This window comes from Pagrus major, chromosome 18 (assembly GCF_040436345.1).
Source record: "Pagrus major chromosome 18, Pma_NU_1.0".
In the NCBI taxonomy this organism is placed as follows: domain Eukaryota; kingdom Metazoa; phylum Chordata; class Actinopteri; order Spariformes; family Sparidae; genus Pagrus; species Pagrus major.
The window spans coordinates 33,997,654-34,018,977 of NC_133232.1; the positions used below are offsets into that span (position 1 = coordinate 33,997,654).

The window sequence follows — 21,324 nt, forward strand, 5'->3', positions numbered from 1 at the left end:
CACTTGTTTAGAAAGAAACATAACAAACTCACAAAAACTTGCATTCAAGGACATTTTTAAAGGGCGTTCGCTTGTATTTTATTATAGAATATGGAAGGACATGTTAAGAGCTCGTAATTTCATCTATGTCTGTGTTTTTTATTGGATCACTGTCGACTGACTGGTTGTGTAAGTGTGATGACTTCTTGACCTCTCCTGACACTGATCTCTTGCCTGTTTCATTATCTGGATTTTAAGTTATTGTATGTGTATGCTAATTGAAATGAATAAAATAAAATAAAACAAAATAAACAAATACAAAAAAAGGTGAAAATCCCAAAATATCAATAATGCAGAACACTGGTTAAAATGCAACAAAAAGGGTTTTGTAGTTATTATTTAAAGGGACTCCGGTGCATAATGAGAGGCTTAAGGCATTTTCTGTCCATTTTTCTCTTCACGACTTTATATTTGTACTTTGCATCTACTTGCAGCAGGAAAGATGACAACTTCTGGGTGGGGGGAAATGTATTTAATCTAATCACGACAGCACCAAACATATCTGGGGAAAAAAGTCGTTGAAAATAAAAATATGAATAAAAAAATAAATATCCATCAGCTTCCAACAACCAGCATGTTTAATCTAGTTCATACACACAAACACACACAAGTGCAAACACACAGTACATAAAAGTGATGCCAGTTGGGGAAAAAAAGGCAAACACACACTAAAAAAGGCACAAATACTGTTCATACTGTATAGACAAGACATAGACATAGACACCCAGCACTAATAAGCAATGTCAGATTTGTGTGTAAACATACGGAGGTTGAACATAGGTACCGAGTTACGCACTGGTAGCAAGAATACCCTAACACGCATGTAAACATGTGCACAGTTCAGACTCGAGCCTCATCAGTCATAAATTACAGTCGAGCCAGCGTAAAAAAACACCATGTTTATTCTAGTCTAGCTGTATTCTCTCCATCTTGATAGAAAAGCATATCTCGTAAACTCCGAGGCAAGCTACATCAAGACATATCTTTGAGTAACTATCAGAGTTTATTTGTCCAAACGAGAGGATCAACCGCACGCTGATTTATTGAAAGAGGTTTAGAAAGGCAGCGGATCCGAAGCCAAACACATGGTGTGGGGAGTCGATACTGGCATATCGTTCGGATGAGGTATTGTTTTTATATTGGTCTGTATCAAGCATTACTCATCGACGGGGAGATGGAGAAAAGAGAGAAAACAAGTATTGATTTCATGTGTGTGGGGCCTGGTGTGTCTAATAACTGTTTCACTCGACCATATTAGAAAAAGTTTTAGCATCCATTAAAAAAACGTACAATGATGTCACGCTACCTTGTGGCAAACACAGAGCGCTTGGCCTCTGCAGCAAATCAGGAAATACTTCAGGGGATATTAACTTCACTTGTTGTTTACACACAATGGGTGAAACCACATTAAACGTTTCCCAGCCAAGTGTTCAATATCAAGCACAAGTTTTCACCTACGTCCAAATTTGTTTGGAATTAGTCAATTTCGCCGCAATCTGGAATATATCTTGTGATGTGAGGATGCCAAACATATTACGCTAAGTGTTGCGCATTGAGTATGCACGCAGGGACAAGCTGGGACGGTCTGACTGCTCTGATTCAAAGCTGCTGTAAGCGTTATTTTCTTATTAAGATAAGTGTTCAATAGCTCTGTATTCCAACAGTAATCGCTGTTACAGAATGTTTTGCCAGTAACCCATATATCTCCTCCCCCTGCTCATGCAGTAAGAGACAAAAAAGAAATCTTCTGGTATCCCTGCCCACTCTATCCAATCAGGAGAACTCCGTAAGGAGCCGGTCCAGTCTGCTCGGGGGAATGTGCAAAGAGCAGGATCCCCAGACGGGAAGTTAGCTCAAACAACGACAAGGCTTACAGCAGGTTTAACAAGATTCAAACTGGTGGAATAAGGCGCTTTAATGAGGTCAGATAATACGTTTGTAAATCTAAAACGACATGATACGTCACGTTGTATGTCCAGTATACTGCAGGTTAGTTTGGTTGAGGTAAGGGGCTGCACAGTGTATCATATCAGCATCCACATCGCAGGATGTGCAATGCCAGGTAAGGCAAATGTTTCAGATTTTAGATGTTATTTTTCTATTTCGCATTAACACTCTTGATGCTCAGTGGTTGTAACCATGGTGACGTCTGCCTGCTGTGACATCTCGTGCATAGCCCTCAGTCAAGCTATTGAAAAATCCTGTATTTCTCATTTAACAATATACATATTGCAGAATAACAAGGTAAAATATCACAATCATGCAGTCCTTGTTGAAGTGTTTAACAGAAGTCTGATTAGCTGTAATGGTCAAGTATTTTCACGGGGCTAATTAACAATAATTACGAGCCTGTATATGAGCACAGGCATTAAGAAACACTTTCTTTCTGCAGCCATTAGCCTTCCCTGGGAAGAATGTAAGGAGCATTAAACGACATGCAAACTTTTCCCATGGGATGTATGTAAGGCTTAAGTGAGCAGGAATCCCAGAGGTAGGCCTTTTCTGTGTGTGTATGTGTCTGTGTGTGTGTGTGTGTGTGTGTGTGTGTGTGTGTGTGTGTGTGTAGATGTCTGCTAAGTAACAGTAATACCTATTTGACTACAGATAAGGGTAAAGGCTACACTCTGTGTGACCATGTATGCCTTTTTGTCCATCCATTGGTATCATATGCAACAATGCATGTGTGTGTGAGAGCGAGCGTGCGTGGGCATGTGTGTGTGTATGTGCATGTGTCTGAGTGTGTACTTTCTCAGACTCTATCTCCTCTTTCCCAAGCCATCGCCTCCCCATTTCTTTAAGAGATTTAGAGTGGGGAAATGTCACAGCAGTTTATCACCAACCACATGAAACGAGCTGCTGCCCCACCACACGCAAACGCGCACACACACACACACACACACACACACACTCGCACACACACACACACACACACACACACACACAGCTCCTCGCCCTGTCTAAAGTGCACAGGATGCAAAATAAAGTTTTCTCTCTTTCTCCTTCTCTGTTAGACACATCGATAAAACCTGTAACATTATCTGACAGACAGTACGTAATCTTTATCCACCATGGCTCGCACAAGTTTGGTTATAGTTGAACAAATGCACTTTTAAATGCAAAAACACACATGCATAAACATATTTCCACTCTTCGGCGTAGTTTGTGCTGGGAGTGTATTTTTATCGGCCGGTCTGGTTAAAACAGAGTGAGGAGGGAAGCTGCATGAAGCCAACGGTGATTATAGTTATTATAGGCCTAACACACACACACACATACACACACACAAACACACATTTGAGCCACTTGAGGCTGAAGACTGAAAGAGCCCTTAACGTCAATTAGGACAGCTGAGAGCAGACAAGGAGTCACACTCTACTGAGTGCAGCTGTTTAGATACGACGAGTCAGACAAGCAGGAGTTACATCAGCAATAACTTGATGCTGTCAGTTGATTCTTTTACACAGGCGGAGGAGAGGAGGTTAACGCTTTGGAAATAAAATGTCAGTTTTAGATGTTTGCTGACAACTACATGTTTAGTCCAAGACTTTCAAAATGAAGCTGGCTGACAAACAGGACATATATTATGACTTACTGTGACTTCTGGACTGTTATTAACGTTGTCAATTTTGGAGGTGGCCTACGACATTGCTTATCAACCACCTACAATGCAGTACTGAGCTCTCTCTGCAGACAGCTTAACAACCATTCACACCTGGGCTCACCTAGCCCTAGCAACCCACATGAAGGTCGGTTGGGTCAATAACCCACAAGTGGCCCTAACGACTCTGAAACTCAGAGCTCACACGTGTCCTTAACGACTCTGTGAGGACACTCCCACACAGAGTTTAAAAAGCCCGCAGCTCCCCTCCAGTTAGAAGAAGCCCCTTGGATGAGAGGCGAAATGTCTTCAAGAAGGGTATCTACAGCATCAAACTGAGAAGCATGAGAAGAAATGACTACAGTGAACCAAAAACCTTTCAAAATATCACCATGTGATGACTGTTTCAAGACAGACTTAAAAATTGTGAAGGTATCCTTTAACACTTGATGACTCAGAAGCTGTGCAGCTTCAAACAATCTCAAAAGTTTTTGTTGCTTATTTCATATTTCCAAAGGCCTTCTGGTATCTCTTGCAAAACTTTAAAAGTTCAACATTTCCCAACTATGATTCAGAGAGACATGGAAGACAATAGAGAATTGTGAGTCACATTACCTTTTTTATTTACTGTTTCACATGAGCAGTGACTCAGAATTTCTCACTAACAATTGTCCAGAAGTTGCCCAGTTTTTTTCAGCTGTTTAATCTCTCCGTATAGTCATGTCCGCACTGGTTTAACATCTTGTTGTCGTGTTGCTTGTTTAACAAATAGGAGTCTTGCTGCTTGTTACTGGCATGTCAGCTCACGATTACTCTATTATTTAGCCTTGTAAATATTCAGTAATTACAAAATTCGACTCCTTGGATAGGGCACTTACATTCTCTCCTGCCCTGAAATCCCTCATTAGGATGGGAAACTCTATTTTATGGAGACTTGTTTCCCCTATAGCCATATACTGGCCTATTAGGTAAATATAGCATTTGCCTAATTGCTCCAGCATGGCAGTTTTTTTGTTAATGGGATTCCTTGTAAAGAAACAAATGCAGGTCACAGCAAGGAAAAAGAAAGAGGCCAGAATAGACCTGCTGGTAGATTCAACATCAAGCTCGCTCAAAGACTGAATATGTTGTTTGAAAGGACCTTATAAATAAATAACTTATATGAGCATTTTCTGATGTCCCAGTTGTGTGGTTGATAGAAGATGTTTATACAACTAAAGATATAAGGCGAGGTAAAAGAAAGATCACCTTCATGGTTAAAAGAAACCAATACTACCTTTGTGTGACCGTACATCTACTTGTACATAGATTTTCTGCAGCAGTATGACAGTATCACGCCAAAGGAGTGTGAGACCCACAGGATTCAAAGTCCAGGTTGCATTAGGTAAACTGCTTTCTTTAAGATAGCACGTCTGTTTTAAATAACCCAAGCACCAGAATAAATGTTGGCAATTCACGTTTTTGCAAACCACATATATGTTAAAATTTTAGATTTCTTTATGTTGCAACTTTGCTTTTCTTTATGTTCAATTACAAACAACCAAACAACCACGGCAGTAACGTACCGAGGTCTTGATGTTATGACTTCTCCTCAATAATTTCCAGCTCTTTTTGCCACAGACAGGGATGGAAGTTGTCCTGAGGTCCTTAAAAACATCCAGCGGTGTCACAAATGTTGAAAAACTGTGGTCCATTGTCAAAAAATATCCAGCGGTTTCACATTTACAAATATTGAAACACAGTCTCAAACTGTGGTCACTGGCTTGGCACCATTCTTGCTAACTCCAACATCATAACTTCCACATCCTGATATTAAAGTCAGGTCGTAAACAAGTACGGTGAACTTGATATCACACGTTTCGTAGACATGTCCGGATGGTGCATAGCTTATGACACGTTGAATGGGATCGAATCAGTGGTTTACAAAAACATTAACTTTCAATTTTTTTTTCTCCTGGCGACTGGGCTGCTTCTGAACTATTTGCAGGAGCATGTTCTTTTAGTTATTTCATAGGTGATCAAAGATAACTTAAGCATTGTTTCAACCTACTGTAGTCTTATTGCAATTGTTTTGCAAGGCACTTGAAATGAGCTATACAGATAAAGTCACTGGGCCTCATGCAAGAACACGTCATACAAACAGATTTCTCTAACTCATATGAGCAATACAGAAAGTAGTTTTTGAGGCCCGTTATCTTGCATGAACTCAGTATGAACTTGATGAACAACCAGGCCTAAAAACCTTTGAGTCATCTCAGCAGTACTTCATGTTTTATCACCCAAAATATTGAAACAAACTTACAGAATCCTGAGGTTCTTGATGCCGGAGAAGTCCACTTTGGTGATTCTGGTGATGTTGTTTCTGTTCAAATCCCTACAGAGAGAAACACAGAGGTCACAAATCTGATCTTTAAAATCTGCCTAAAACTTTAACAATATCAATATAATACAGTGTATCTTGAAAGCAAACAACTTCATTGTAAAAAAAAAAAAAAATGCTAAAAAAGCAAGTGAACTTCAGTGAAGGCACGCTAAGTGAATGTGTGTGTTTGTGTGTTCTCACTCAAGTCAAATTAATGAATGTGGCAGCAGGACAGAGCGTGAGAATGCCCCGCAGCATTCGAGCCCACACACACACACACACACACAAACATACAAACACAAACAAACACAAACCAAAACACACAAACACTCCTACCGTACAGGCACTGGGAGAATTAAGCATACACACACTCACACGTCCACACACACACACACACACACACACACACACACACGAGCTCCCGCTGCTCCGAATTATTGAGAAGCAAATTTTCCAGCAGAGAAAAAAAAAGTGGGATGAAATTATTTTCTCTTTCCATCATCAGAGTTTAAAAGCTTATCGTGTTTCCTGGCTGTCATTCAATCTGTTTTAACTACGGGTGCACAATGTATGCATACTGCAACATGAACTGACTGCCTGAGTGTGTGTGTATAGACTGGTTCCCTTTATAAGGGTACGCTGTTTATTGAAACGCTGTCGTACTGGAGGAATTAGAGCAAGAAAAAAAAACACACACACAAGAGAGCGCAGACAAACAACACACACAATTTTCTCTCTTATTTCACACACACGGCTCTTTCCCCTCGCTTCCAGAGCTTTCACTTGCCCTCTCTCACTCACAGACACACACACACTCACACATACACATAAACAAAGTCTGGTTTTGCCAAGGCGGCCTGCATGTGTGTTTTTCATAATACACCTAAACATTTATAAATCTGATTTAAGACCATATTAGGTTTCAAAAGGTTTTCCCCAAGCAGCCATGGCAGGGAACACTAATAAGAGCCATACCCCGGCCTGAGACAGGGAGGGCGGTGTGGGCGAAGGCAGCACCTCCCAAAGCCCAAAATGTGTTTCTGGGTCCACAACAGGTATTAAATAGATCCAGTATCTCATCTGATACAATGGGAGGTCACATAAAAAGACCGCTGATCAAAGACTCCCACCCACTACAGCACAGACAGAGATATAAATCATAGGCTTCAACAAATAAGTTCTCAGAATGAAGAGGAGAGGAGAGGAGAGGAGAGGAGAGGAGAGGAGAGGAGAGGAGAGGAGAGGAGAGGAGAGGAGAGGAGAGGAGAGGAGAGGAGAGGAGAGGAGGAGAAATCAGAATCTTTGTTGACAACAGATCAAATCATCTTTAATATTAGATTACCTGACAGTATAATGTGAAAAGGACCACTCATAATGAATCTACAGGGAAATTATCAGCCGATTTTTAGCGTCTTTCAGCTCATTGTCTTGGTGATGAAGTGGTCAAAAAATCTTTCATGCAGGTTTAAGGTCAGTGGGTCAGTTTTTTGCGTAGCCCAATGTATTTTCATAAAGCTAACCCCTGTTCCAATAATGAGGTATTTTTTTTGCAGTAACATGTGACCTCATTTCTAAATAAAGTTTTACAACCTGTCTCCCTTGAGGCCTGAGATTTAAGGTGCTGACCATGTAATCCTAACGTCACTCCCCTTCTCTCTCCCCCTTCATTTCACGCTGTCTTTCTAATAAAGTGTAAAATGCCAAAATAATTATCTGGAAGTTTTTGCAATCAAAAAGCTCTCTGAGGTACGGTGACATTGCTTTCATTATAATCATAGATAAGCCCCACATCATAAAGTCGTCCAAACATTTGGAAGCAGAAATAATATGAGAAAATATAAAAAGCAGAAAAGAAATGTACAATGACTTTGAGTCTCATCCATCTTGCCAGTGCATTTAAGAGACCAAAGCAAGCCACTTCACCATCATCCAGACTCGATGCTGCTGGTTCTTGTCACAGGCTTTCAGCATGTGTGTAATTGCCAGTTCCTTGGAAAGCGAGGCAGCTTGATAAGCCTTCTTGGACGTGGTGAAAAAACTCAATACAGCATTGATTTATCATTTTCAGCTTGAGGAAAGAGCAGCTTCCATGATGAAAGAAACAGATTTTTTTTTCCCTTGTTGATTTGCAGTATCAAATATCTACTCTTCACTGTCGAGTGACTCTGAGGCAGAATCCAATCTGAAAACTTGTGTTCCTCATCACTTCACCTCCATCCACCTCCTCCTCCCTGTCTTACCACTTTGTTATCTATCTCTCCTTATCTTTTCACATTTGGCGACAATCTTTCAGGTTTTTTTCTCTCCCTCCCTTCATCTTTCAAGTCTCTCCTTTCCTCCAGTCACAGCTTTTCAATGTCAATGTGTCAGTCGTTCACTGCCAGCTTTTCTCTGTGTTCCCAGCCATCCTCTCCACTCCACTCTTTTTCTCTCTAATCTCCCCCTTTACTGTGTCCCCCTCTCTCAATCTCTCTTGTCTTATCTATCACTGTTTCACAGTTGACTAAACACTTTTTCTTCGCCTTCCTCTGTTTTTCTCTTTGCCCCTAATCTCTCCTCTTTTATCTCAATCTTTCACTCTTTTACAGTCGGCTACATTTTTCCTTTGCTTCTCTTTTTTTCTCTGCCGTCTCAGCTAATCTCTCCATCCTTATCTCCATCTTTCTCTTGTTCACAGTGGAAACTTCTGCTCTCACCAGGGAAACCGCTCTGGAGACAAACAAACAGTGAGGACATATGGCCAGGTGGAGAACGATGGCATCAGCATCACCGCCTAAAACTTAAAGGCCACTGGCAGAAAAAAACAAGATGTAGTGTGAAATTAACTGATAAAACAGGCTGTAATGTACTATGAAATAAAAAGAGATGTAAGATGTACAGAATGACGTCTAGTCATTAAAATAAACATTAATTCATGTCAGCAAACCTACATATGTTTGTAACTAATACTGTGGTAACTTCTACATACTAAGATGTCTGTTTCCAGTGCCAGGACAGTAAACTACAAAACTCTGTGTGTTTTTATTTTTCCAGTAAAATCCAGATGTCCAGATCAAAAAATAGGACCTATTTAAATCTGTCATATCATATTCTTCACTTATTTTTAAAACTTGCTGTAGCTGTTGTACTGATGTAAAGCTCGTGGATTAATTTTATTCTGTGACTGGAAGCTGAGTAAACTGAGTGCACAGTGGGTGGGTCATTATTTGACACAAAACTGAAGGTTAATAACATATAAGAGACAAATCAATAATGAAGTAGAGGAACATAAATGAAGGATGAGGCGTAGCTGTACCACAATCTTACTCTCTGAATTGTGTACATAAACGTTAAATCAGCTGGTAGTCTCACTTCTGGTGTGTGAGACAATGATTGTGAGGGATTAATAAAACAACTAACGCCAGTCAGCAATGATGAAAGCACAAATTGAGTGCTCTGCTCAGCTAACGTACAGCCAGACCATTAGCCTCATACATGCAACGTAAAAATTTCACAAAAAATTCATAACCCCACACTACCTTTTCAGGAGTGCATCCACTCTTGGTACCTTGGAAGGTGTGAGAGTGTTGTGCAGTTAAGATATGGTAAAGTAAGGCCTCGGCATGTCATCAGTATCGGTCGATAAAGGCTTTAAAATGGAACATTTCTACTCTCAGCCTATAAAAAGTGCTGCAGAGGATCTGAATGACTACAAGCTAGCTAGGCAGCCCTTTTTTTATGCACCTGGTCTGCTGAAGTGTGGGTGTCCACCCCACCCAGCTGTAAAGCTTAACTTAGCTTTAAATTTAACTGACCAGCTGGCAGTCAGACAACTAACGAGAGGCTTTAACACAAAAGCTCTAACCACTGTTTGTTTCCATTAGAGGCAGAGGTAAGGCGCACATGTGTGTGTGTTTGTGACGATGGGATAAGACGAGAATGCAAACAGCAGGTGCTCAGGGAATTAATATACCTTACGACACACACACACACACACACACACACACAAAGGCACAGACAGCCGCCCACCACATCTCACCCCAGACCACTGAAACCAGTCAACCTTACAGTCTGGCTGCTTTGGGCCGGCATACTGGTTTGACTTTACACACACACACACACACACACACACACACACACACACAGGTTTGGTGTGTGTGGGGGGGCTGATTCATTTACAGCACAGCTTTATTGGTTGGCTACACCACAGAGACTGAGAAAAAACAGAGGAATAACTATTAGAGAGGAATGTTAAACAAATGACAGATCAGGTGACAAAGACTCCCGAGAGCTCGATGGAATGAAGAGTTGAGCCGACCGCCGCTGTGGTAAACCGTGAAATATTACGAGAATACATGAGTTAAAATGTTTGACACGCCGGGTTGTCGGCCGGTCAGTTGTGTTTCTCTTTCTCTCTGCGTCCCCTTATCTCAATCTGTCCTTGACCTTTGCCCTCTGTCTTTTTCAATCTCGTACCCAAAAGAGGAATAACGACTAACTACTGCAAACAGTTTCCTCTCTCTGTTCTAACTCTTAACACTGTGACATTTCCTCGTTCTACTTTTTTCTCTCACTCTATCAGGCACTGCATCCTTATCGCTCCATCCTTTCCCTTTCATCCTTTGTTGTTCTGCGTCCAACGCTTCGTTTCCGAATGCGTTTGCTTCCTGTCCTAATCTCCTGTTATTTTCCACAAAGCTCTTGTAGCACTTCAATTTCTCATTCCCTCTTTCTTGTTCTCCATCCATCTCTCTCTCTCTCCCTCTCTCTCTCTCTCTTAGGTATGCTCAATTTCGCTCTCTAAATCTCCAAGTTACGCAAGGAATCCTAATTGCCTTCTTCCTTTTCCTGTGAGCCCCACGCTCTACAGCGCGTCTGTCACCAGAAGCAGGGGGCAGGCGTCAAGCTGCTTCACCATCAGCCTGCGTTACAACCGTAATCCATCCACTTCAAATCTCTGGATATGACAAGAGAAGACCTGCACAGACTTTTTGGTTCTAATCACTAATTGTTACCTCACTTGATATGAAGCTTAAAAGACAGCAGCAGCATTACATTAGATTAAACCCTCGGGGGTCCGATCAGGACAGAGGGAGAAGGCAGCTTGAAGCCAAAACCATTCAGGACAGAAAACATAATGACTTAATTAGATCAACTTAAACATGCACTCCTTTTCTTACTTTGCACATAGGTGCATGTCTATACAGCTAGCCAAACACGCATCCAGTAATGGTTGAAGACAAGTAGTTGGTGTTTGTGATTTTTTTCTGGAAGCACATTAAAACTTTGAATACAGTACTGGGCACCGAGATCAATGAGTTAAGTGATCAAATATCAGAAATAGATGAGAAACCTTAAACAGGAGTTATGGGGAATGTAACTAGGCCTCATGTAGAAATGAATTAGTGCGGCAATACAGAAACTTGGAAAAAAAAGAAAGTGTTGACATATTTTCAGATTTCAAGCAAAGTTTCATCAGTATAAAAGTAAAAGAGTGAAATATCTACAGCCAGTTCCCACTCCCAACACATCAAATACAGCAGCCTGGTCAGCGGCCTTACGCTTCTAAGTCTGATGCTGTAGACACGCTGTAGCGACACTTTCCCATAACTCCTGTTTATGTAATGTTAAGTATGCAAGTTAAAGTACATAAATGTCAAACTTCTGTCTCTTAGGTTTACGTGAGTGATGTCACGTTAATTAATAATGTGAGATACGTCATTTGGGTAACTTACTTGTAGTTTAGCCCAAAGAATGATGTAATTTCTAAACCTAACCAGGTAGTTTTGGAGTCTAAACCTCACCAAGTAGCTGTAGTTGTCAAAACCTAACCAGAACACGCACAAACACACAAAGTCCAAAAGTCATAATATGTCATACTATGTGAACTGTTTGTCGGCAGGCTTTATATTGAAAGTCTAACCGGACGTTGCATATTATGTATTATTCAAACCACACCACGGAGCCCTTCACACTCAAAACTGACACTGCAGGGGCAGGTGCAGTGTCATAGTTTGAAGCTTAAGGCCACTGACCAAGCTGCCGAATTTCATGAGTTTGGAGCGAGAATATATGAATATATGAGAGGCAGACTTTAGCTTCAGCCAGCTGGTAAAACAACTGTCTTGGTTGACATTAAACTGGATAGAAAATGGCAGTTTACATATTTAGTTTAACAAGCTTAGGATGAAGAATGCATGACTACAAGAAGAGACCTTGACTGAGTAACTTAGAAAATTAAATTTTATCCTCTTTGTTGCTGTATAAACGATTATATGTCACATAAATCAAAATATCCAAATATGTAATCATGGAGAGTAGTCAAAAGAATGACATGTTCAGTCCCTGTCTTTGTTTGCAGACCATGTATTGTCTACAAGAGTCTATAGCATTTGGAAAACTTTGGGTCTCTCCTGTGCAACCGTTTACTGCTGTTTTGAATCTCCGTCATAGTGATGCTAATAGGTACTGAACTCTCTCCTATTACAGAACTGCTCTCGGGGATACACAGCAATCATCACTAAGAAGTTTTGGGCACTCACATCATACGGACGGCAAAAGGCTTGTGTTCAAGCGAGTACAGACAAAAGGTTCAGACCAATATAAAATCAGTATCCATAAACTTGATATTTTCCAGGGCAAACATAAATAAACAAAATGATTCAATGTGTCACCACCAGGTTTATTTAATTCAGTGTGGCAAAAGCTTTACAACATCATTTAGGCTGTCAGACAAAAGAACTGTGGAACATTTACAATAAACAAAAACGTTTTTTGAAAACTTTCAATTTGGCACTCACAACACTAGTTTCTGGTTTTTCTAAAACCCTGGCTGCAGCACTGAAGAGGGGATTTGTACAAAGGAAAGCAACAGAGGAATCATCTTTGTGGGATTCTTGTACAGACCAAACAACTGCTGGTCTCTCTGGATGCATTAACTGGATATACCTCACTATCTGTATCTTTTCTTCACTCCATTAGTCTCCACTTCATTTTCTCCAGCCCATCGCTTCTCACTCTCACTCCTTTCATTTGTCCAAGTGATGGATAAAACTCCCATCATAGCGACACATAACTCAAACATAATCCTTCTGGAACTCATATGTCTGCTGGTGACACAGCCTTTTAAAACCAAGCACACACAGTCTTCACATCAATCATGTTGTTTGTTTGTTGTTTGGAGGATATAAACGCTCAACATCTCCAGTAACCAAATGAATCTAAATTTAAAAAAAGCAACTGAATAATTCAAGCCTGGCTTAAAAGCTAGTAATATGCTTACGGACAGCCATCAAACTCAGCCACAGCAGAATTTACACAGCTAAAGCAAACATTTGCTAACACCACTGAGCGAAATCTGCCTGGAAGACAATGGCTTGCCTGGTGTGACGGGTTTTTACAGCCAGGACAGCAAAACACTGACCCCACTGTGGGAGATTATTTCTCGTGTAGGCTCCGAATGCTTCGTGGAAAACATTCTGACACTTGACATTTAACATTTTTTCTGGCAAAAGTTCATCACCACACATTAATCAGAACGGGTAAGAATCTTGGCTTATTCTAGACACATGCAATGTCTAGAATGCTAACAATGCTAAAAGAGAAATTAAACAAAAGATGGGAGAACTTCTTACCCAAAAGAGGAGAGGAAAGGCAGGAGGAGGGGACCTGAGACCATGACGGCAAAGGAGCCATCAGTCAGTAAAATATTTTACTTACAGAGAAGGACACTCACTTTCACTCCATAAAGGGACTTTAGTTCCTGAACTCTAAATCTGGTTCAATTTTATTCTCATGTCAGTATTTTTTGCCATTTTGTCTGACTTTCTACCTTCTATCCACCATTTAGCTTTAAATCCATCGTCATCCCTCTCCTCTGTTCTGCTCCTGCTTATGTCTGTCTTTTAAAATTACTTTTCAAAGCATCTTTCGCATTCAATATCCCAGACTGATCGGATTTTGTTGAAATCCGGGGGAGTAATGCTTCTCCTCTCTGTGTTTTATCATCTACTGCTTTTGTTTTCTGTCTGTCAGAATCTATTCGTCTCTCCCCTCATAGTCTCTATTCAATGTTAATGCGGCTCAACCTCAGGAAATTCATAGTTTGGTGTCGCTGTTAACCACGCAGGCTTGACCACATTAGGGAGTCGCCTGCAAGCATCCCTTTCTTGTAGAGCCACGAGCCAAAAGGGCTGTAAACCAGCGCTGTATTTGGTTAGCTCTTTTCTTTGCTGGAGTTTATAGGGCTGCATTGCTTTTGTCTAGATTTACTACTGCTGTACTGTAAGTGAATGGGGTAGGGGTGGTGGGGTAATTTGGCCGCTGAGAGGCCACTTGACGAGAACGAGGACTGCTGCTTCCTCATCGGAGGCCAAGTCAGAAAAAAAAAGATGTGAGTGAACGAGGGGATAGGAGAGCGAGAGAGGTTTAGATGAATGAGAGACGGAGAGAGAGAGAGAGAGAGAGAGAGTGAATGATAGAGACAAAGCTTGAGAGAGGCAGAGAGATGGAGAAACACACACATGCTCAGAGCGGTGACCAGTTTCTCCATAAGCTTCCAGCCTTACATAAACAGTCTGTCACTTTGAGCTTTGCTGAACATTGGACTGAAAAGGGAAAAATTACGGTGCAAGTCACACTCTCATACTGCACACGTACTGCGTGCACACAAATAAACACAAATAAGTATTCACACTCATATAGTGGAGGGAGAGACACACTGAGAAAAGAAAAAGTCCCTGCAGAAGGGATATAATGTGTTGCTTTGGTGACAGTGGCCTAACAAAACAGTGGCATAGCTTGTTAACATCAAACGACTCCAAGCATACGGCACACACACACACACACACACAAACCCACACTGGCGTTATAACATGACACACACTCTGAAGTCCTCCGGGGCTGAGGACTTCTGTTTCAGCAGAAAGTCACAGAAGGTCGTTCGTGACTCGGGGTAGTTTCTATGTCACAAAGTCTCTCTCTCTCTCTCGTTATATGTCAAATTTTCCAAACGACAACCAACTGCATGTTTAAATTGGTAAAAGCTTGAGCGCGTACTGTGTGTATATGTGGGTATCTGTGCCTGCACTTGCCTAATGATGAGTGTGCACTGCACGTGTGTGGCCGCATGCATAAATTCTCTTATGTGCTAACATGCATGTCTATGTATCTCAATTTGGGATATAAATATACAGCTTTTGTGTGAGCACATGCGTCTGAGTGCATAGCATCTCTGTGAGGACCAATTTTTAAGACCTTGAGAGTGAGGATATTTTTGGGGAGTGAGGACATTTTGGCTGGTCCTGGCTACTTCAAAGGGTTGTTTGAGGACTATTTTTCTAGTTCTAATTCTAGTTTCATACACCCTGGGTCTTATTTTAGTAGTTTTGGCCATCAAACCTTCACTTCTATCTGTATAATATCACTCTGCACACCAAGTTAATTGCTGAGATCTTGCAACTAAAAAAAGAAATCAAAGACCACAAGCTGTCAGACAATCACACAGGTTGCCTTAAAAACTAACCCCTCAGGTTAGAAAAACTTACTTTGAAGAGAAAATGAAGGCAAACTGTGAAGTAATAACCTAAATTGTTCACTGCAAACATCCATCACAGTTAAGAGGCCTTCATTGTGGTCCAACTTTGACCTACCATACTTTCGGTTCTTGTGCACACACATGCTCACTTCTAGCTTATCGCCCAAATAACGTGGTTTGTATAATCTGGTTAACTGTTGGCTTGTTTGCAACCTCTGATCATCTGACGCCTCATTTCTCTGCTTCCTGGCAGCAATGTTTCTAGATATCAGTCATTACTTTGGCACAGTGTAATGTGATATGTCAATGTAATGAGTAAAACAGATTGAAACAATGGACAAAACTACAAACCCAAGACTCAAGTTGCAATAAACCAAAATCTTCCTTTGAGGTTTAGGTTTACAATGAGGCTGGGTTGGGGTTTAGATGTGATAGTTTAGGTTAGGAATAGGGCTGTCAGTGCAGTACAGTTATGTGTACATTAATACATATTTTTAAAGGGTAATTACACCCATTTAACACGTTTGAAGTGTGTTTGGGGAGTACTGCTGCATATGTGAAAAAGTAGTATAAAGTCTTTTGTTGCTCCAGAGGAAGCTGCATGTATTCTGATGAATTGCCTCCAGAGATGTCAATTAGTGATTCTGTTGCATTGTGGGTAATGTAAGCAGCAGGTTTTGAAGTGGAAGAAGAACGCAAGAGATACAAAATTAAAAGTACTATCTCTGCTGTATGACTTTTGATCATTTGTTTTTAAACTAACCATAATGAGTACAATGCTAGACCAGTGGACTGCTTTTCAAAACCTGTCGCCTACATGTCCCACAATGCAAATTACATTGGCGGCATTTTTTTAATCAGATTACATGCAGCTTCCTCCACTCCTATTTTTCACATATGCAGTAGTACTCCCCAAGCCCTGTAAACACACTTTAATGTGTAAAATTGGTGGAGTTACCCTTTAACTGTCTGCCTATATGTGCCTGATTTGAGTGAGTGTGTGCACCTTAGGCGCTCTGCGTGTATATTGTTTGTGTGTGCAGTACGTGTGAATACAGTGTATGTCTGCATGTTTTAATGCTGCCAGCTTGCTCTGTTTCCCAGAAGGGCAGAGCCCCCTGTCAGTGCCAGCTGGCTGCCTACTTGGCGGACTGAAAGTCATTATATAGAAAGGTCAACTGCCCGCACACTGGAGAAACGTGGTGCGGAGAATATCACCCACTGACCTAGAACTGGAGCCTAAATATTGGTTACCCTCACTTGTGCCATCTGGCATACCATCACTGGATAAAACATAGTTGGAAGGGCACAAAATGCTCACCACGAGATGGCCACAGATGATAGGCGTGACATTAAGAGCCTGTGTGAGAACAGCAAGCTCATTGTGGTTTTGACTTCTTAGTTTAGACTTGTCTGCTATAGCAATAACACTCGGCTGCTCCTCAGATGTATTACATCACCATCGTACCCACGATAACAGTAAAGAACACTCTTCATTGAATGATGGCCTCTATTCAACAGTTACCAAAGCATGTGTGCTGACTGAAGCTTCCCTCAAAGTAGTTTACATATACAGAGAAATACTGCACACACAAAATATATCACTAATGGTTTCCATAAAAGTTGGAAAATTACCAAAACAGTATGGCTTGCGGGGGAGATTTGTTGGAACTATCAAAACGGCTGGAATGCATCTTTGACTTATATGACTTCTTGGCTGTGGCTAGCAGTTGTATACAACACAAACGTTATTTGCACAGACTTCAGTCGAACGCTCGGGCCACAACTGAAAGGAACTGCTCAGTACTTTGGTGATTACAGATTGATCTTGATCGAGTCAAAGTGCTCCAAATTTAAGGAGACGGGAACTGTGTCAGCACAAATTTGCTGGTCCGCCACATGCACAGGTTAGCAACGAAGTATCCAAATATCACACACACACACACACATTTACACACACAGAAATATTCCAGTCCCACCGTGGAATACCGTCTCATAGCTGAGGGTGTGGTGGTTACCGCGTCCATTGACCAATCAACACCAAGGTTTGATAAGAGCCAGAAGCTGAAGCTGGAACATTCTACACACGAAAAACACACACCAGCACTGACTCTTGCCTGCACACACACACACAGCGGCAGGATTGTATTGTTGTTGCTCTCCGTGGTAGGTTGGCACGCTGAGGGGAAATGGGAGCTGTGAAAACTCTACTGGAGAGATGCTGCTGGCAAACTGGAGGTGTGTGTGCATGTGTTTGAGAGGGAGGAGGAGGTCAGAGAGAGAGACTGGTGCAGAGAGGCAGAAGAAGAAAAGAAGGTGGAGTGAGGAAGACAGAAAAAAGAGGAAAATAACACAAAGAAGAAAAAAGGAAGGTAGAGGGATGGGGGGGAAAGAGCAAGAGATGTAGGAAAGAAAAACAAAGCTAGGGTTGAGAAGAAGAGTTGGGAAGGGAAATCAAAAAGAAAGACAGAAGAGGGAAAGTGCCAGACGAGGCTAGAGAAAGCAGAGAAGGTGTTGCTCGTAAAAACCTTGCCAAAACTTCCTCGAGCGAGGGAACAGAAAAATAGGCAGTTAAAATCAGAATTAGTTTGTGTAAAGTTGGCTCAGGCAGCTCGCCGCTTCCAGCAGTGAACTCATTCAACTGAAAAACACGCACATCGACACACACACACACACTCAGTTTGTCATATAGATCAGATGCGATCATGCAGACTACACACATATAAGTGGATTTTAAAAAAAGCAAACACAAAAGTATAGATGTAAAAATCACATTCATACACACACTTAAGCACAAAAACGTCCTGATTGCAGCTCAATCAATTGGTCCCCCTCGAGAGTTTACAGCATTCAATTTCCCTACATTTTCACAGCAGTTGGGGCAACAGTGTGGAATTTGAGGCTCCGAAAAAATCAACACTCCAGGGTGTGTGTGTGTGTGTGTGTGTGTGTGTGTGTGTGTGTGTGTGTGTGTGTGTGTTTGTGTGTGTGTGTGTGTGTCTGTGCTGTCCCTGTGGGGCAGGTGTGAATTGGACACAGGAGAGAAAAGCTGTGCCTGTTTTCCAATTCATTTTTAGCCAGCATCGTTAAGCCTGTTAAGCCTTCCCCCCCTCCCCCGAAAAAACCCTCCACTCAAATTAGATGCAAATGAGGTCTCAAGTGGCTTCCCAAGGAGGACATTACGGCACTGACTGGCCTGAGGTAATCTGCGAGGCTGCCTGCGAGTGCGTGTGTGTGTATGTGTTGAGGGAACAGATGAGGCCACCACTGTTTTTCTCTCGTTAACCTTTTCCAAACGCTCTGTTTACAATAGTGAAGAAAACTGAGGCTTTTAGAGAGATTCATTCTGTAGTTATGACAGGTGGATCCTGGCGCTGAATACTGCTCTCAGCCTTTTACTCGTGGAGGTGGTGGAAGGGAACTGGATTCAAAGTTACGTACTGTGTGTAATAAAGAGAGTAAGTGGGGGCTAACTCTAAAGCTTAAGGGACCAAACTGGTGATTTTTTCAACCATTTCCCATTTTGACTGATTTCCTTCCTCCTAGGCAGCTGTTCAGAGTCATTCAAAGAAAAAGTTACATATATTCATATATCTGAAGGTTATTCATCAGGTCCTTAACTTTTTTCTTTTGCCCGATTTCTCTAAATCTGTGTCATGTACTTCTTCTTAACCTAACAGTGATATGTTTCAGTAACATCCACAGTCTGTCTGAATTTTTTCGATTCGGTACATGTGGCCTGAGAGGGCGATAAAGGAGCACTGGAGTAGTAGCCGAAAAAAAAAGATTTTCCACTCAAGATAAGGCGAGGGTCATTTCTCTTACGCAAAAGCCACATGTCTTGTGGTTTCGTCTGTGACTACCACTGATGGAGAAAACTCTTGGTCCTCTCTTATGTGGATTTCTCCGTATGTATTTGTTTAAACATTTCTGAAAAAAATGACAAGGAAGCGTGCCATTTCAGTTTGTGGCTCAACCTTCACTTCTGCATGTAAAACAAACTAAACATCAAAATTAGAAAGGAAATGCGAGATGGATCACCATTGAGATTTTTAACAGGATCAAATATAGGGTGACTTTTTTACTTCCAAGAGCTACAAACACGCAAGAGCCCTGTTCTGTTTTCCATCTGCAATCAACATAAGCAAACAGGGTTGCCTGTGACAAAGGTAAACAGCTTACCACAATAGAAACTGTATTTAGCAATATTATGAGTGTTTGGAACAAACCGATCATGCAGACTTGCAGCAGAGTAGTGATTATGGTACTGTACAATAGTGATTTAAAGCTTTGGAAGTTTCCGTGGACATTTCGACTGGACTTTGTCATCGTGGGAATCCAATGAACGTGTTTTGAATCCGAGCTGACTACAACCTCCAAAAGAGGGCAAGCGACATAATTTTCAGAGCTGTCTTTGAAGCCTTCAAGGTGTGATCATTCGATACTGTGTACAGGTTTTCACTGGAGTATTCCTTTAAGCCCGTGTGTCAGAGTACACTGTTTTATTGGCCAAACTGATGCATACCAGCGTCCATCCAGTTACCTCAACATTGCGACATCGCTTTGCTTTTCGACCAAACGGAACATCTCGCTGCCAGGAAACTTTTGAAATAACAGATTCAACAAATATGAATATATTTATGACTCTTCGGTTAATTTTAATGTTGATTGCCAGTTTTTGTTCCCTTCAAAAAGGTTCTTTTATGCCCTCACATTGACACTGTCGTAACAAAAGTCATTTACGTCAGTAGCATGACATTCATAACTTAATATTGGTTGATGAGTTTATAAATGTTTTGAAAACAAAATGTTGCTCCAAAATCATTGATCATGTAAAAACTCTAACATAATACAATGATTTAAAAATCTAAACTACTGAATGGTTAAGTTGGGGAAATATTAAAAAAAATAAATAATAAAAGAATTTAGGAAACTTTACTTTGATGCAAATGTGCCATTTAAACTCGGAACTTAACAAACTCGGCACATTTGTCACCAGAATCTGTCGTCCACATGGACTTCCATCCTAGTTGTCAAACCCAAATCCCTGCTCAGGGCAATAATGCTCATCTCTCTTTCCCAAAAGTTTCCCATCTGCCGTAACCTTTAGAGCTGAAATCTCATCCATTTTAATGTTTCCCATCTCAAACTCCCTAAAATATATCTGCAGAGAGAGAGAAAGGATGAAGGCAGGCAGAGAGGGAGGAAAAGAGCAACTCTGGGCCAAAGTCACAGCTGAAACACTGACCTGGATAAATCAGGGAAACATAAACACATAGTTTCTGGAGTGAAAGGGGAGGGAGGGGGCGCTGCTACCCCAAATATTCCACCCCGGGGACCCCAGCGAGAGGCAGGGGACCCCCTTATCCCACCTCCCCATCACAGACCGCTCTAATTATTTATTTTCCTAGGGTGTAAATGTCTTCGGGGGATTGCTGTGTAAAAGCCAACAGGTCCTGGGAGGTCACAGCAGCCCTGTGGGATGGAGGAGGTATGGGGGTTTCGCTGTTCACACTCACACATGCGCTCGCAAGCGGCACAATCACACGAGCCAGCGCAAACATGCAGACAAACACACAAACATACACATGTAAACAAACTTGTGTAAAAGTACAAATGCACGCACAAATGCTAATTCATATCCACCAGTACCCCCCACATCCACATCCACAAGCACGGCCCCCCATTTCCTTCTGCAGCCTACTGATTGTGTTTGTTGTCTCAGGGTTAGGTCTGTTGTTGATCCCCTGCGGAGCTTTTGGCTGCTCCGTTATCACACATAATGGCTTCCATACCTTAACAACGTAGGTG

General features: G+C 41.5%; 1 protein-coding gene across 1 annotated transcript in view; it reads right to left on the bottom strand.

Moving 5' to 3' along the window:
* slit3 (slit homolog 3 (Drosophila)) overlaps positions 1-21,324 on the bottom strand; it is a 265,906-nt gene that overhangs the window by 242,721 nt on the left and 1,861 nt on the right. The window contains 1 exon segment of the mRNA XM_073486879.1: positions 5,940-6,011. Within this exon segment, the coding sequence (XP_073342980.1) occupies positions 5,940-6,011 (72 nt within the window).